The sequence below is a fragment of the Heterodontus francisci genome, chromosome 9, assembly GCF_036365525.1.
Source record: "Heterodontus francisci isolate sHetFra1 chromosome 9, sHetFra1.hap1, whole genome shotgun sequence".
NCBI lineage: Eukaryota > Metazoa > Chordata > Chondrichthyes > Heterodontiformes > Heterodontidae > Heterodontus > Heterodontus francisci.
In genome coordinates this window covers 98,724,069-98,740,708 of record NC_090379.1, presented here as the reverse complement: position 1 = coordinate 98,740,708, position 16,640 = coordinate 98,724,069, and the positions used below count along the sequence as shown (strand labels likewise).

The following is a 16,640-nucleotide window of genomic DNA, read 5'->3' as shown; positions in this document are numbered from 1 at the left end:
TTAGCACAGGACATTCCATTTGCAGGATATAGGGGGATTCGGAAGACCAAATCACACATAAGCCAACATTATTACTGGCCAGGTCTTACAAAGGATGTGAGACAATTTTGTAGAACATGCCATACCTGTCAAATGCTGGGAAAATCACAACCTAACATAAAGCCAGGAGATGAAGTATTAGTAATGTTACCATCACAGGGAGAACCATTAAAAGCATGGTTCAGTGGCCCATATAGAGTGATCAAAAGAGTGGGTAAGGTAGATTACTTGATTGACACTCCTGATCGCCGGAAGGTTATGTCACATCAATATGCTCAAACAATATTACCGCAGGGAGGAGGATAAGCCAGTACAGGTAGGTCAGATAATCGGGACTGTTGAGAAGGAAATGGATAGTGAGGATGAGGCAGGAAATTCTCAGATTGAACCTCCAACTATCCGATTAGCGAATACAGAATGGCTAAGAAAATTAAACAATAGGCTTTTACACTTGGAGGTAAAACAGTGGGAAGTCCTAACCAGGGTTTTCACAACATTTCAAAAAGTTTGTAGGGATAAGCCAGGATGTACAAAGTTAGCCACACATGATGTGGGTATAGGGGGAACCATTGCTTTAAAACAACATCCTTACCACTTAGGTTCAGACAGACAGACCCAAGTGGAAGCAGAGGTACAATACATGCTGAAGGGCAGCTTAGTTGAACCGAGTCAGGACAGCTGGAATTCACAGATGGTCTTGATGTCTAAACCTGGTGGGTCGGCTCAAACTTGCGTAGACTTTAGAAAAGTCACTGTGGTAAAGAAGGCAGGCTCCTACCCAAATTCTCATTTAAAGGACTGTACGGACAGGGTGGGCAACACAATGTGTTTTCCAGAGACAAAAGGGTTGGAGGAAACCTGTCAAATTCCTTTGACACCCCAGAGTAAGTAAAAATCAGCTTCTGTTACACCGGACAGGGTTTTCCAGTGTCAAGTGATGCCACATAGGGTAAGGGGTATTGGAGAAAATTCTCAGACAATAATGAGTAGTGGTCAGTGCTGCTAGCTGTGCAGTTCACCTGGCTGAGGTGATGGACAATTGGGACACGTGGAAGGAAACACGAAACAATTGAAGACTATGCTTGGAAATTTGAAATGGGTTAATTAGGACAATCTTTTGAAAATTTAAAGCCAAAATGTTCTGGTGGAACTTGTTGCTGTAGTCTTAACATTTTAGAGAAGTGTATGCGTATAAATGCGGGAAAAAAATGTGTCAGCGTTTTTTTCAATTTGTATTTTCTACTCATTGTAATGAAACGCATTTCAGGAATGGCATTTCAGTCCGCCAGGGACGGAGGTGTTATGATCCTGTATTTTTTTTTCCAGGAAGAATGTGGCGTGCCTTTAAGACTGGTAAAGGAGCCATGCTGTTTTAAGGCAACAAGCCCCAGAAACCGAGGCAAAGAATGCATTCTCATTGCCCTGGGATACAGTCATTTGGAGACTGTAATTCAAAGAGTGCATTCTGGGTGCCCGGGATGCAGCCATTCGGACTGAGCATCGAGAGATATATTGTTGTCGATTGAGATTTGAAACTAATTGTAAAGATGGCTTTTTAGAGACAGTTAACAGACACAGACAGACAGCTGGGCCAGCTAGAATGGAACAGAGATCTCTGATAATTTAAACTGAAGGAAGGAAAGTTAGACTGTGGCAATCTTTTATCCCTCAAAAATTCTAAAGTCAAATTGATTTATTAAAAAGTGTTTGCGAGTTGTTAATTATTGAAATTCATCGCTGGAGAAGGAAAGCATCACTTACTGCTGAATTAGACTATGGACTGTTACACTGTTGAAGAACCTTTTCTTTCTTCCCCGTCAAACTGCTGTGAGGACTTCAAGCAACCTTGGACTATTCCACATTAGAAGATTTCACTTCGGCAGGAGCATAATATGAAAAGACTTTAATTTTTTCTAATTTAAATGTTGTTTCTATCTTAGTAGTGTTTAAGAATTTAGTTTTCCTAATTAAACAGTTAATTTGTTGGTTTAAGGACACCTGGTTTGGTTAGCCTCATTCGGGGGTTAATAGATGGTACAATTTGGCTGGGTCTTTCTTTAATTTGGAAAGTTCAAAATGATATGTTAGATGATCTGTGGAGGGACAGGATTGAATTATCCCACCACAGCCATACCCTAATTGTCTCCCACCACAATCAGAATCATATATTTTGATTGGGGGCTTTGACTAGAGCGGTTGGTCAGAACAATCTGTAGAAGTGATTCCCAGCGAAAGCGTTTCATTCTGGGTCAAAAATGCCTTTAAAAAAAGAGGCTGGATAAATAGTCAGTTCGAATCATAGCACCCACGCCCATCCCCAGAGTGGGAAGGAGGGAGGGTGGAGATAAGGACCGGAAACCCAGAAGTACGCATTTCCCAAACATCCGGACATCTTTTAAATTTTCTCTCGAGGTTTCCTATCCGACATCCAATCTGAGTGACAGCCGCCTGTCCGGCAGGAAAACCAGCGACAGTAGAACACAATGAAAGAGCAGGTAGGGAGACGGAGAGATCGGGGTTGGGGGATTGTCTAGTGATGGGAGGTGATTAGAGTATGGTTGTGGTGGGGAGATGGCGGTCGGCTGGGGGGTGGAAAGCGAGATTGAGGAGCTGGGGAACTCACAGGTAAGCTTGTTGGTTCCTCCTGGAAATCAAACTGTGCTTATGGATCCATCCCTTCTCACCATTAACTTGACAGGTTTCCTGAGGCCTGGGATAGCCAGCTAACAGTAGTTAGAAATGAAAAGCATATTTAAATGGAGGCACGTAGCCTTCTTAAAAGCTGTTACTGACGAAGCTGCCTCCTCCGAGTGGATTGGTCGCTAACCTCCCATCCCTCTTCCGTTAAAACTGGAAGTGAGTGGGTTCAAGGTGGGCTGAAATCGGGTTTGAAATATTTTAAATTTTAAATTGTCATGCAACCCAAACCCACCTGTTTTTACAGGTGAAAGCTGCCCCCACAGGAATTGCAGGACCGAAGGAAATCATTTGTACCTGTGCTGGAACTGTCTACTCAAATTCTTTTCCTCACATCCTTTCATATTCTTCCCTTTCAAATACTAAACCCTTTAATGATGCTGTCACATCCTGTGTGAGCCACTTTGCAGACCTGCCCCATCAAGAATTCTTGGGTGACAGAGATTTGATCCTAAGAGTACAAAAATATTATGACTGTAAAAAGTTCAGCTCAGGCAACATAGGTAAAATCCAACTTGCTACAATGACTGTGGTCATCTATTTCAGAGCGCCTGCATAGGTATTGTGGGCTGATAGGCCGCTTTCATTGCTGTAAAATTCTAAAGCCTTGGAATTTGATTGGACCGGGAAACGGGCACAGGAGACAGGCCAAAGACTGCAAGTGCCTGTTGACATGGTCCCAGCAAGCAAGTTAAATTCATGCCGGGCTCTCATTATGATGAGTTAGGTGTGCAGCCAATGCTAATCGACCAATTCACTGGCTGCATGGCTATTTGATCGCGATGGGGAAGGGGGTGGAATCGGGGCATCTGTTCAGACGTGATTACTTCTTACTGCAGGCAGAGTGCACCTCCTATTTAAGAGGTGCTGGCTACCTTTAAGTGGTGTTAGAGACACCTGGGCCGGAATTATACATCCCCCAAAGAGCGGAATGCTCTTTTTACACGGGGTGGCGGCCGTGGAAAACGGCCCTCCCATCCCAGGCCAAACAAGGCCCTTAAGTGGTCAGTTAACGGCCACTTAAGGGCCTCTGCCCACCATCACGGGGATTTTACCATTGGCAGGCGGGCGGCGCAGGTCCGAGAAAAGCCGCATGTTAAAAGTAGGTGGCTTTCTGATGGCCTGGGTGCGGAGGGGCGGGGGGGGCCCTCCTGATCAGGTACCCTGTGACCGATGAAGGGCCACCACCGATGCCCCAACCACCCCCAACGCCCAACACACTACCTATCCCCCCAGTTGACCACCCTTGACTCACCGGAGCCTGACCGATCACCCCTGGCGAAGCCCCAAAAACGTACCTTTTCCCGAGGGCATCCTTTCCCTTCTTCTTGAAGCTGGGTTGCAGTCCCAGCAGTGGCCACCGCTCCCAGTGGTGCTGCTGGGACTAAAGAGCTGCTGGCCCGCTGATTGGCCAGCAGCTCCAATAGGTCGGACCTCTTGCCTCAATGAAATGAAAGTCCCGCCTCAAGTCAATTAAGGACCCGAGGAGCGTAAAATGCGGTTTGGATCCCCAGGCCCAGCGGACGCGGGATCGCCACCGACTTTTCGGTTGGTGGTCAGCTCCTGTCCGACGAGAGTAAAGTTCTGGCCCCGTTTTCTGCCCCTCCCCTGATCTGCAGCCAATGAATAGCTCAGGTGGTGCATTATAAGTATTTCACAGCATAAATATTAGTTGCTGTCTCCGACAACACTAATAGTGCAGTGTGTGGCCTAAGTGCCCCCCCACCCCGCCGAGCTCCCCTCCCTCAATCATTCCCACCCCTTGATTGCCCCACCACCATAGCACTCCACCCTGAGTGCCTTGCTCCTGTGTCCTGCCTCTGAGTCCCCTGCCCCCATCATGTACATCTCCTTGAGCGTCCCCATCCTGAGGGCCTGCTGCCTGAGCACCTCATCCTCTGATCACCCCGCCCCTTTAGCACCTTACCCTGAGTGCCCCTCCCCGTGCGTGCCATGCTCTGAGCATCCTGTTCCCACTTAACTAAATGAATAGCAGAACAATCTTGAGCGACCGAATGTCGAATGTCAAACACTTAGTCAGGACCTGTCATAGTTTTACAACAGTCTAATGCTGTGTGGCCTTTAAACAAAACTCCTGTGTTTTATTTGTCATTAGTGCCATTAAACTTGACAAAAAACTGAACAAACCTGGGCATCTTCAAAGGTGTACCTTCCGGGATCCTTGACATTCTGACTGGTTATCTCATATGAATGGGAATCCAGGTTGATGGCGCTGGGTGCCCCTGGCGCAAGAAATTCCTGCCAGGTTTCTTGAACCTTGTCTGGGACTTCCAGAAGGGGACGTTTCTTCAGATCCTCTGCAGCTAACCAAAACCTGCAGAGGGAAGGAAAGGACATGATTGAAAGTAAGCCAAAAATAATAATGTAAAGTAATTGATGAATCCAATCTTTAACTAACTGACAAGTAACATCATTGCCTTAACACATTAATTTGCAAAAGATCCAAGTCATTCATTAAACATATTTAATCATTGGCCTTTGCATTTTCCACACAATTTTGCTAAGTAAACAGTTAATGGAGAACTGATAATATCAACCCATAACAGACACATCATATGAATAAATATTCTTGGGTCATTATATTATTAAAGGATAGGCAATGAGTTAACAAAATATTTAATCACAAAACCTGTAATAATTGTGTGTGGAAGGATTACCAGGATTAAATTCCATGGATTTACTTCCAGCTTCCAACTGTCCATGGAATACACTATTGTCCTGCACAATCTGAGGATCAACCCCCTCTCACCCAAAAGTCCATCTAAGATTTAAATATTGTTCTTATATAAGGGAAGGCTTGCCTATCACCTCTCTGCATTCCTGGGAAGAATGGAAGAAAAAGCTTGAAAAATGATGAAAGGTCATAGACCTGAACCGTCAACTCTGTTTCTCTCTCCACAGATGCTGACAGACCTCCAGAGTATTTCCATCATCTTCTGTTTTATTTCTGATTTCCAGCATCTGCAGTATTTTGCATTTGTAGAAGAGAAAGCTTGTTGACTGCTCACATCTAACCTCTCCCTCCATGTCACAGTCTATCTTAATTGTCTATTTTATCAACACCACAGTGTTTGATGCAACTTTGAACTTTTTGTTCATCTGAGCTCCAAAGTCACATCCTCCTCCTATCCTCACTTTCCTTGCATGTTTTCCTTCATTTCTATCCTCATATGCTTTTCCTCACTATCCTCACTATTGTCACCTGCTCTTCCTCACTTTTCTCACTAACTTTATGTATTTTTCCTCCGAACGTCACTATGTTGAAATGAGCCCTTATCGTACCACTTCTTCAGTTAATCCATCATTTCCCAGTGCTACAAAGCCATCAAACTCCTGACTGAGTCCTCCTGCAATCTCTTAAATGCAGCAGGCAATAGGCAGGTTAGCAGAGTGGCAGATAGGTGGCAGATGTAATCCAATGCAAAGAAATGTGAAGTCGTGCATTTTAGGAAAAAGAACAGAGATCTCAAGGGGGCGACATCTAACTTCGAAAAAACGGATGGAAAATGGGCAATAGTCAATAGAGTGTAAAATCAGATGGGCAACCAGTCTACTATCACTTCTTTTGCACCCACAAAATTAAAATTTCACTTTAATGATGAGAGTGCCAGTAAAAAACACAGTACAAAAGTCAAATGGGATTCTGGATCTTATATCCAGGATCATTAAATACAAAAGCAAGGAAATGATATTGAATTTGTACAAGATATTGATTAGGTCACAGTTGCAGGACTGGATACAATTCACAATACCCCATTATAGTATGGATATTAACACCTTGGAAAGAATACTCAGCAAATTGACTGAAATAATACCAGGAATAAGAGGTTATAGTTATGAAGAAAGGCTTGAAAAATTGAAGAATTTTCATGGAACAGAGATGGGTAATGAATTCTGAAATCATTTGAGAAGGAAATTTGTAACAGGTGGTTTCCATTGGTTGACACATTGTATAGAGCGTATGGACCCAGGATTATCATGAAGGAGGAAAAAATGTAACTATTTCACATAGAGGGGTATTGGAATGTGGAGGCCTAGAAATTAAGCCATGCAGCACCCATTTTTCAGGAGCTATGAAGCCTAATTTGCCAAAATGGCGGGAGAGAAGCACATGCATACATTCAGCTGGAAGTGAACTGACTGCCCTATTGCATTAGGACAAACTAGAGGTGTGCTCTACACCTTTGCATATGCAAATAAGGGGCCTAACATCTGCTTGAGGCCCCTGCTCCAACTTCGATTGTTCTCAGGCAGCCAGTGCTATCACGGGCTGCATTCATGGATACCAACCCAACTGAATGCTTGCCAAGCAAGAAGGTAAGTAACTTACCTGAAGGTGGAGCAAGAGTTTTATGATACTTTTCCGATATCATAACCACTTGGCCACTGTACCTTGTATGGTTCAAACAAAAGGCCTCTCATTTCGTTGTAAATACAGTGAGCAGTGGTAACTTTAGAGCTTATAACCTGTGATGTCTTGTGACGAAGTAGAACATTGATATTCTACGCACAGTTCAGCACTCAGAGCTCTTTGTTGATAACTTGCTTGCATCATTTAAGAAGGCTATAGAAAAAATGTTTTCTTCTATTTCGAAATGCTATTTTTAACAAAATTTATGGAAGCAGAGGAAGTGGTGCCTAACACACTAAACCATGGCCAACAGGAAGCCAGAATGGTAGTACAATTTGAAACAGCACCTGCTCTGCTATCAGATTTTTCTCAGCTTGTAGAATAGTGACTGCCTTTATTCCTTAGAGATACTCAACTCTCCAACTGTCAACTTAACTGAACTATGGTACACTTTGGTGCACAGAAATATCAGGAGTAAAAATAAAAAAAACACAACTGCAGCTGCACAGGAAATATGGGTCAAGGAAATGTTTTGCAAAAGTGACTGTTTGTAAAAGCACTTGTGGCCCTAAGTGCAACTGGTAGTGATGATAGTTTGTGGATCATTGTGCATGACCATCTGGATCCCATTCCATCAAGGACTACACTCTTAAAAACAGGAAAGATTTCAAGCACCATTGACCCCTGTCAAAATTATTTCTATTGTGACTATTGAATCAACTTAGCACTTTGAAAGTTTAGAATAGAGAATATTCCCTGGAGATGAAAGATAGGAGAATCCTGCACTATGTAAAGGGCAGAGGTGGAGGGTTGGGTGATGCATAGGATACCTCTGGGATTTAGGTCTGAATGTATCCTGACTGAATGGATGTAAAAGGAGTAACTTTATTTTAGTTAGGCATGTGTCGGATATGCAAAGAAATGCAGCAAGTTACTGAAAAGTCCACACAGGTAGTTTGCCCAATATTGAGTGCATGTTCTGTGTTGAAGGACACTCATCACTTACCAGAGCTCAGAGAGATTAGGGGCAATTGTGCACAAGACTACTGCTGGAGTTTAACCAGCTAAACCCACATAGATTATCAGTACAGTTAGGACCAAGCTACCTATTAGTATAGTAGCATGTGGGGCTTGCTGGAACCAAGTGGGAACAATCTCAGTGCCCAATGCCAAGTCTACTCCACCAGCTTCCATTGATGACCCAGACTGACTCTCAATCATCATCAGTGTCTTAAAGTATTGCAGACCTTCTTGACTCAAGTAGCAGATTACCATGTCTGCTTGGTTCTAATCTTCCATTGCTAGACATCTCACATTAGATCCACCTTGGCCCAAAAGAGTGTGCCTATCTTCCCCTCAAGGAGGAAAGTTAATAGTTGGTCATTATATATTTATAAACTCAAATTTGAGCCAATGATAAGTGAATTCATTACAAATGGCTTAGAAGAAGCTCAGTTCCCCACTAAATGTGTTAGGGTGCTGCCAGCATGATCCTGACCACAGCATGGACTCAAACACATCATCCAACCTAGGGATACCAACTCTCATTGGAGATCATGTTTCATCCCATGGCCTTCCACTTTGAACCGCCCCACCCTCACAGTCTCACAATTCGTCGTCCAGCACGTCCATGCTCCAAACACTCACCTTCTCATTCTAATTGGATAGTGACCAGACTCTTCAAGCAATTCTTGACTGTTAAACATTCCTTTTTCCTCATCTCTTGACATTTTTGTAACTAATAAAAAAAAAGTTCAAAAAATATGACAAAACTACATCCTTTTTGAATACCCCTATGACTTTTCTCCCAGGTTGTTTGTAGCAGTGTCAGTATGATCTAGTCCTTTTGCCACATCCTTATGGCGTGTCAGTGAGATTGTTGATTTAATGCCTGTCTGTTGTGGACGGCTGCCCATGAAGAACTGGTTCGAAACTGCCCAAGTGCATTTTCACTTCAGATCCACACAGCTGGAAGTAAGAGGAGGCGGTTATTATTCTATTAGTATGGCCTGCATTCAAACCCAGCTCCAAAGTATGAGGAGAATTTACTAATCCTCCCTGCACCATCTAGTCTGTCGCATCTGTGCTTTTGAAATAAACAGTGTCTGAAAAATCAGCCTCTGTAATTCAGGACTCTTTGGTTCTTAAACACAAGTTTTAATCGTCGAGTATTTATTACAGGCAACAACACATCTGTCTCCATTCTCTGTGTCCTCTCATGTGTATGTCAGGCTTGGACCCACACTGTGCAATAAAAGGACAATGAGACAGTGTATGATAAACAAAGCAATGCAGCCTTGATTTGCCAATAACATGCTTCAGCAATGCACTGGGTTTGTGGCATTTAAATCTCTTTGTTACATAGCATATACAGCACAGAAACAGGCCATTCACTCCATCTCCATGCTAGTGTTTATGCTCCATCTGAGCCTCCTCTGATCTTCCCCATTAAACTCAAAATCAAAATCAGCAACATCCTCCATTCCCCTCTCCCTCATACGCTTATCTAGCTTCCCCTTAAATGCATCAGTACTGCTCACTTCAACTACTCCCTGTGATAGTGAGTTCCACATTCTCACCACTCTCTGGGTAAAGAAATTCTGAATCCCCTATTTGATTTCTTAGTGACTATCTAATATTGATGGCTTCTAGTTTTGCTTTTCCACAAGTAAAAATACTCTCACTGTGTCTACTCTATCAAAATCTTTTGTAATTGTTTCTCTTTTGGGCCTCCTTATCTCGAGAGACAATGGATACGCGCCTGGAGGTGGTCAGTGGTTTGTGAAGCAGCGCCTGGAGTGGCTATAAAGGCCAATTCTGGAGTGACAGGCTCTTCCACAGGTGCTGCAGAGAAATTTGTTTGTTGGGGCTGTTGCACAGTTGGCTCTCCCCTTGCGCCTCTGTCTTTTTTCCTGCCAACTACTAAGTCTCTTCGACTCGCCACAATTTAGCCCTGTCTTTATGGCTGCCCGCCAGCTCTGGCGAATGCTGGCAACTGACTCCCACGACTTGTGATCAATGTCACACGATTTCATGTCGCGTTTGCAGACGTCTTTATAACGGAGACATGGACGGCCGGTGGGTCTGATACCAGTGGCGAGCTCGCTGTACAATGTGTCTTTGGGGATCCTGCCATCTTCCATGCGGCTCACATGGCCAAGCCATCTCAAGCGCCGCTGACTCAGTAGTGTGTATAAGCTGGGGATGTTGGCCGCTTCAAGGACTTCTGTGTTGGAGATATAGTCCTGCCACCTGATGCCAAGTATTCTCCGAAGGCAGCGAAGATGGAATGAATTGAGACGTCGCTCTTGGCTGGCATACGTTGTCCAGGCCTCGCTGCCGTAGAGCAAGGTACTGAGGACACAGGCCTGATACACTCGGACTTTTGTGTTCCGTGTCAGTGCGCCATTTTCCCACACTCTCTTGGCCAGTCTGAACATAGCAGTGGAAGCCTTACCCATGCGCTTGTTGATTTCTGCATCTAGAGACAGGTTACTGGTGATAGTTGAGCCTAGGTAGGTGAACTCTTGAACCACTTCCAGAGCGTGGTCGCCAATATTGATGGATGGAGCATTTCTGACATCCTGCCCCATGATGTTCGTTTTCTTGAGGCTGATGGTTAGGCCAAATTCATTGCAGGCAGACGCAAACCTGTCGATGAGACTCTGCAGGCATTCTTCAGTGTGAGATGTTAAAGCAGCATCGTCAGCAAAGAGGAGTTCTCTGATGAGGACTTTCCGTACTTTGGACTTCGCTCTTAGACGGGCAAGGTTGAACAACCTGCCCCCTGATCTTGTGTGGAGGAAAATTCCTTCTTCAGAGGATTTGAACGCATGTGAAAGCAGCAGGGAGAAGAAAATCCCAAAAAGTGTGGGTGCGAGAACACAGCCCTGTTTCACACCACTCAGGATAGGAAAGGGCTCTGATGAGGAGCCACCATGTTGAATTGTGCCTTTCATATTGTCATGGAATGAGGTGATGATACTTAGTAGCTTTGGTGGACATCCGATCTTTTCTAGTAGTCTGAAGAGACCACGTCTGCTGACGAGGTCAAAGGCTTTGGTGAGATCAATGAAAGCAATGTAGAGGGGCATCTGTTGTTCACGGCATTTCTCCTGTATCTGACGAAGGGAGAACAGCATGTCAATAGTCGATCTCTCTGCACGAAAGCCACACTGTGCCTCAGGGTAGACGCGCTCGGCCAGCTTCTGGAGCCTGTTCAGAGCGACTCGAGCAAAGACTTTCCCCACTATGCTGAGCAGGGAGATTCCACGGTAGTTGTTGCAGTCACCGCGGTCACCTTTGTTTTTATAGAGGGTGATGATGTTGGCATCGCGCATGTCCTGGGGTACTGCTCCCTCGTCCCAGCACAGGCATAGCAGTTCATGTAGTGCTGAGAGTATAGCAGGCTTGGCACTCTTGATTATTTCAGGGGTAATGCTGTCCTTCCCAGGGGCTTTTCCGCTGGCTAGGGAATCAATGGCATCACTGAGTTCCGATTTGGTTGACTGTATGTCCAGCTCATCCATGACTGGTAGAGGCTGGGCTGCATTGAGGGCAGTCTCAGTGACAGCATTCTCCCTGGAGTACAGTTCTAGGTAGTGCTCAACCCAGCGGTCCATCTGTTTGCGTTGGTCAGTGATTATGTCCCCCGATTTAGATTTGAGGGGGGTGGTCTTCTTGATGGTTGGCCCAAGAGCTCTCTTCATGCCATCATACATTCCTCTGATGTTTCCGGTGTCTGAGGCCAGCTGAATATGACTGCATAGGTGTTGCCAGTAGTCGTTTGCGCAACGCCTAGCTGTTCTTTGTGCAGTACTTCTGGCTGCTTTAAGTGCTGCGGATGTTAAATCGCTGGGGGCTTTCTTGTAGTTCAAAAGTGCAATGCGCTTAGCGGCTATGACAGGTTCCAGCTCTTCATTATGAGATTGAAACCAGTCTGCATTTCTCTTCGCACTTTTGCCGTAGGTGGTCAAAGCTGACTCATAGATGGCGTCTCTGATGTGGGCCCACTTGGTCTCAGCATCCCCTGTGGGAGTGTTTTGAAGGGCTGTTACAAGTGAATTTAGAAATTTTTGTAACAGCTGTGGGTGAGAAATTCTGCTCGTGTTGATGCGCGGGTGGCCCTTCTGCTTGGAATGATGCAACTTCTTTGGTCTGAGTCTAACCTTGCTGCACACCAGGGAGTGGTCGGTGTCGCAGTCCGCACTGTGGAAGCTGCGTGTGATTTGAACACTGTTTAAGGCGGCTCGCCTTGTGACAATGAGGTCTAGCTGGTGCCAACGACGTGATCTTGGGTGCCTCCATGAAACCTGGTGACAGGGTTTAGTGTGAAAGAACGAGTTGGTGATGCAGAGGTTATGATAGGTACACAACTCAAGCAGTCTCTGCCCGTTCTCATTCATCCTTCCAACGCCATAGCGCCCAAGGCAGGAGGGCCATGAGTCATGGTCGGCCCCAACCCTGGCATTAAAGTCCCCCAGCAGGAATAGGTGTTCGGTGTTGGGGATGCTGCTAATGATGTTATGGAGTTGTTCATAGAACTGGTCTTTAGCTTCAGGTGCGGAACAGAGTGTTGGAGCATAGATGCTGAGTAGGTGTACTGGACCAGAGGTGGTGAGCAGTCGGATGGACAGTAAGCGTTCCGAGCCATTTGAGGGAGGCTCTATCATGCTGAGCAAGGAGTTTCTGATGGCGAAGCCCACTCCATGCTGTCTTGGTTCTTCAGGATCCCTGCCCTGCCAGAAGAAGGTGTAGTCTTGCTCTGCTAGAGAGCCACTCGCGGGGAGGCGAGTCTCCTGAAGTGCTGCAATGTCCACATTGAGTCTACTGAGCTCGTTGTTAATGATGGCGGTCTTCCGAGAATCGTTGATTTGTGTAAGGTCTTCCGACAGGCCAGGACACATAGTTCTGACGTTCCAGCTTGCAAAGCGAAGGGCTGGTACCTTCTTTCCTTTTTTCATGTTGTTTGGTGCGGTGTATCAATCCACCTTTCGGGCAATGACCCTGAGCTCCAAGCACCCATTGAAGCAGGCAGACTGTGGCGGGACAGAACCTTATTGACCGGGGGCTGCCCGGTTTGAGTAATTGTAAAGACCTCTATTAGCCCTCAACTTTCTCTTTTCAAGCAAAAAGAAACCCTGGCTGTTCATCCTTTCCTGATAGCTGTAACCTCTCAATTCTAATATCATCTGTGCAAATCTTTTCTTCCACTCTCTCCAATGCCTCTATATCCTTTTTATAATGTGGTGACCAGAACTGTACACAGTACTCCAAGTGTGGTCCAACCAAGGTTCAATACAAGTTTAGCATAACGTATCTACTTTTCATAGAGTCATAGAGTCATGCCCTTTGGCCCATCATGTCTGTGCTGGCCATCAAGCACCTAAATATTCTAATCCCATTTTTCTAGCACTTGGCCCGTAGCCTTGTATGCTATGGCGTTTCAAGTGCTTATCTAAATACTTCATAAATGTTGTGACGGTTTCTGCCTCTACCACCCCTTCAGGCAGTGCATTCCAGAGACCAACCACCCTCTGGGTGAAAATTGTTTCCCTCAAATCCACTCTAAACCTACTGCACCTTACCCTAAATCCATGCCCCCTGGTTATTGACCCCTACGCTAAGGGAAAACGTTTCTTCCTATCTAACCTATCAATGCCCCTCATAATTTTGTATACCTCAATCATATCTCCCCTCAGCCTTCTCTGCTCTAAGGAAAACAACACTAGCCTTTTCAGTCTCTCTTCATAGCTGAAATGCTCCAGCCCAGGAAACATCCTGGTGAATCTCCTCTGCACCCTCTCCAGTGCAATCACATCCTTCCTATAGTGTGGCAACCAGAACTGTACAATGTGCTCCAGCTGTGGCCTAACTAGCGTTTTATACAGCTCCATCATAACCTCCCTGCTGTTATATTCTATGCCTCGGCTAATAAAGGCAAGTATCCCATATGCTTTCCTAACTATCTTATCTACCTGTGCTGCTGCCTTCAGTGATCGACGGACAAGTACACCAAGGTCTCTCTGACCCTCTGTACTTCCTAGGGTCCTACCATCCATTGTATATTCCCTTGCCTTGTTGGTCCTCCCAAAATGCATCACCTCACACTTCTCAGGATTAAATTCCATTTGCCACAGCCCCACCCATTTTACCAGCCCATCTATATCGTCCTGTAATCTAAGGCTTTCCTCCTCACTATTTATGACATCACTAATTTTCGTGTCATCTGCAAACTTACTGATCATACCTCCTATATTCACGTTTAAATCATTAATGTACACTACAACCAGCAAGGGTCCCAGCACTGATCGCTATAAAAATTGGTAGTAGGTACAGCACTGGTCACAGGCTTCCACTCGCAAAAACAACCCTCGACCATCACCCTTTGCCTCCTGCCACTAAGCCAATTTTGGAACCAATTTGCCAAATTGCCTTGGATCCCATGGGCTCTTACCTTCTTAACCAATCTCCCACGTGGTACCTTATCAAAAGCCTTACTGAAGTCCATATAGACTACATCAACTGCTTTACCCTCATCTACACATTTCGTCACCATCTTAAAAAATTCAATCAAGTTAGTCAAACATGATCTCCCCCTGACAAAGCCATGCTGACTATCCCTGATTAATCCCTGCCTCTCCAAGTGGAGATTAATCCTGTCCCTCAGAACTTTTTCCAATAGTTTCCCAACCACCCATGTTAGACTCACCGGCCTGTAATTACCTGGTTTATCCCTGCTACCCTTCTTGAATAATAGTACCACATTTGCTGTCCTCCAGTCCTCTGGTACCTCTCCTGTGGCCAGAGAGGATTTGAAAATTTGTGTCAGAGCCCCTGCAGTCTTCTCCCTTGCCTCACACAACAGCCTGAGGATTTATTCTATCCCTCTAGAAATAAACCTTAGTGCTTGGCTTGCTTTTGTTAGGGCCTTATTGACCTGTGTTGCAACTTTCAGTGATTTATGACATTGTACTTTCAGATCCCTTTGCCCCTCTACTCTGTTTAGGTTCTTATTTTCCAAATTGTAATACCTCATATTTGGTGGAGCAGGCTCGAACGGCTTACTCCTGCTCCTATGTTCCTATTTAGCTGTGTTGAAATTCATTTGTCAATTATACACCTATTCTGCAAGTTTATTAATGCCTTCTTGTAATTTGTTGCAGAACTCCTCAGTGTTGACTATCACCTCCAATTTGGGGTGGTGTGCAAATTTGGAAATGGTGTTTTTGATTCCAAAGTCTAAATCGTTAATATAAATTGTGAATAACAGCGGTCCCAGTACTGATCCCTAAGGTACCTTACTTCCCACCTTCTGCCACTTTGAATAGCTACCTTTTACTGCTACTCTCTGCTTTCTGTATCCAACTAGATAGCCATTCTGCTACTTGTCCCTGATTCTGCATGCTCTGACCTTATTCATTAATGTATTATGGAATACCTTATCGACGGCCTTTTGGAAATCTAGATATAGTATATCTACTGCATTACCCTTGTCTACTCTTTCTGTTATCTCTTCTGGGCGGCACAGTGGTGCAGTGGTTAGCACCGCAGCCTCACAGCTCCAGCGACCTGGGTTCAATTCCGGGTACTGCCTGTGTGGAGTTTGCAAGTTCTCCCTGTGTCTGCGTGGGTTTCCTCCGGGTGCTCCGGTTTCCTCCCACACGCCAAAGACTTTCAGGTTGATAGGTAAATTGGCCATTATAAATTGCCCCTAGTATAGGTAGGTGGTAGGGAAATATAGGGACAGGTGGGGATGTGGTAGGAACATGGAATTAGTGTAGGATTAGTATAAATGGGTGGTTGATGGTCGGCATAGACTCGGTGGGCCGAAGGGCCTGTTTCAGTGCTGTATCTCTAAACTAAACTAAACTAATAAGCTCAATGAGGTTGGTCAAATAAGGCTGCCCACTTTGAAATCCATGTTGGCGATTCACTACCATATTTTTGGATTCTAAAAGTTTTTCTATTTTCTCCTTTAGTACAGATTCAATAATTTTTCCTACTATCAATTTTTATAGCCATGTGGTGTGAAGTGGGTGGTTCCCACTGTTCAACTCCCCACCTGACTCAGCTAGTGTATTTGTATTAAATGTTTAAGCCCTTGGTGTTTTATTTTTCAAATAACCAGACAGTGACAGAGTTTCTTGTAGGTTTCAAAAAACAGAAAGTCAATTGTTTATTAATCAATACGCCTTATCCTGAAATTGTCACAACCTCATTTACTCACGCTTTCGCTTGCAGACACGCACACACACAAAGAGACAGATAGAGAAGGGAAAAAGGTAGGTGGGTTTTTTGTGGGGGAGAAGAGATATGATAAACCCGTTGAATTCTCTCAAGACTCAAAGTCCAGATAGTTGCAGACCTGAGATGGTTGTAGATTTCTCTCTTGATTGAAGGTTCTGTTGAAGATGGTGGGTCATTTCCAGTTCTCTATCTGCTCTATTATGTAGAATGTCGGATTTTTTCAGCAGGGCAGGTGTTTTCTGGCTTGCTGGAATGCCAGCTGTTACAAGTAGCTTCACCTTTT

General features: G+C 44.8%; 1 protein-coding gene across 1 annotated transcript in view; it reads right to left on the bottom strand.

Moving 5' to 3' along the window:
* rgs6 (regulator of G protein signaling 6) overlaps positions 1-16,640 on the bottom strand; it is a 167,800-nt gene that overhangs the window by 36,109 nt on the left and 115,051 nt on the right. The window contains exon 14 of the mRNA XM_068038170.1: positions 4,885-5,071. Coding sequence (XP_067894271.1) covers positions 4,885-5,071 — 187 coding nt within the window. The remainder of the gene's footprint in view (positions 1-4,884; positions 5,072-16,640) is intronic.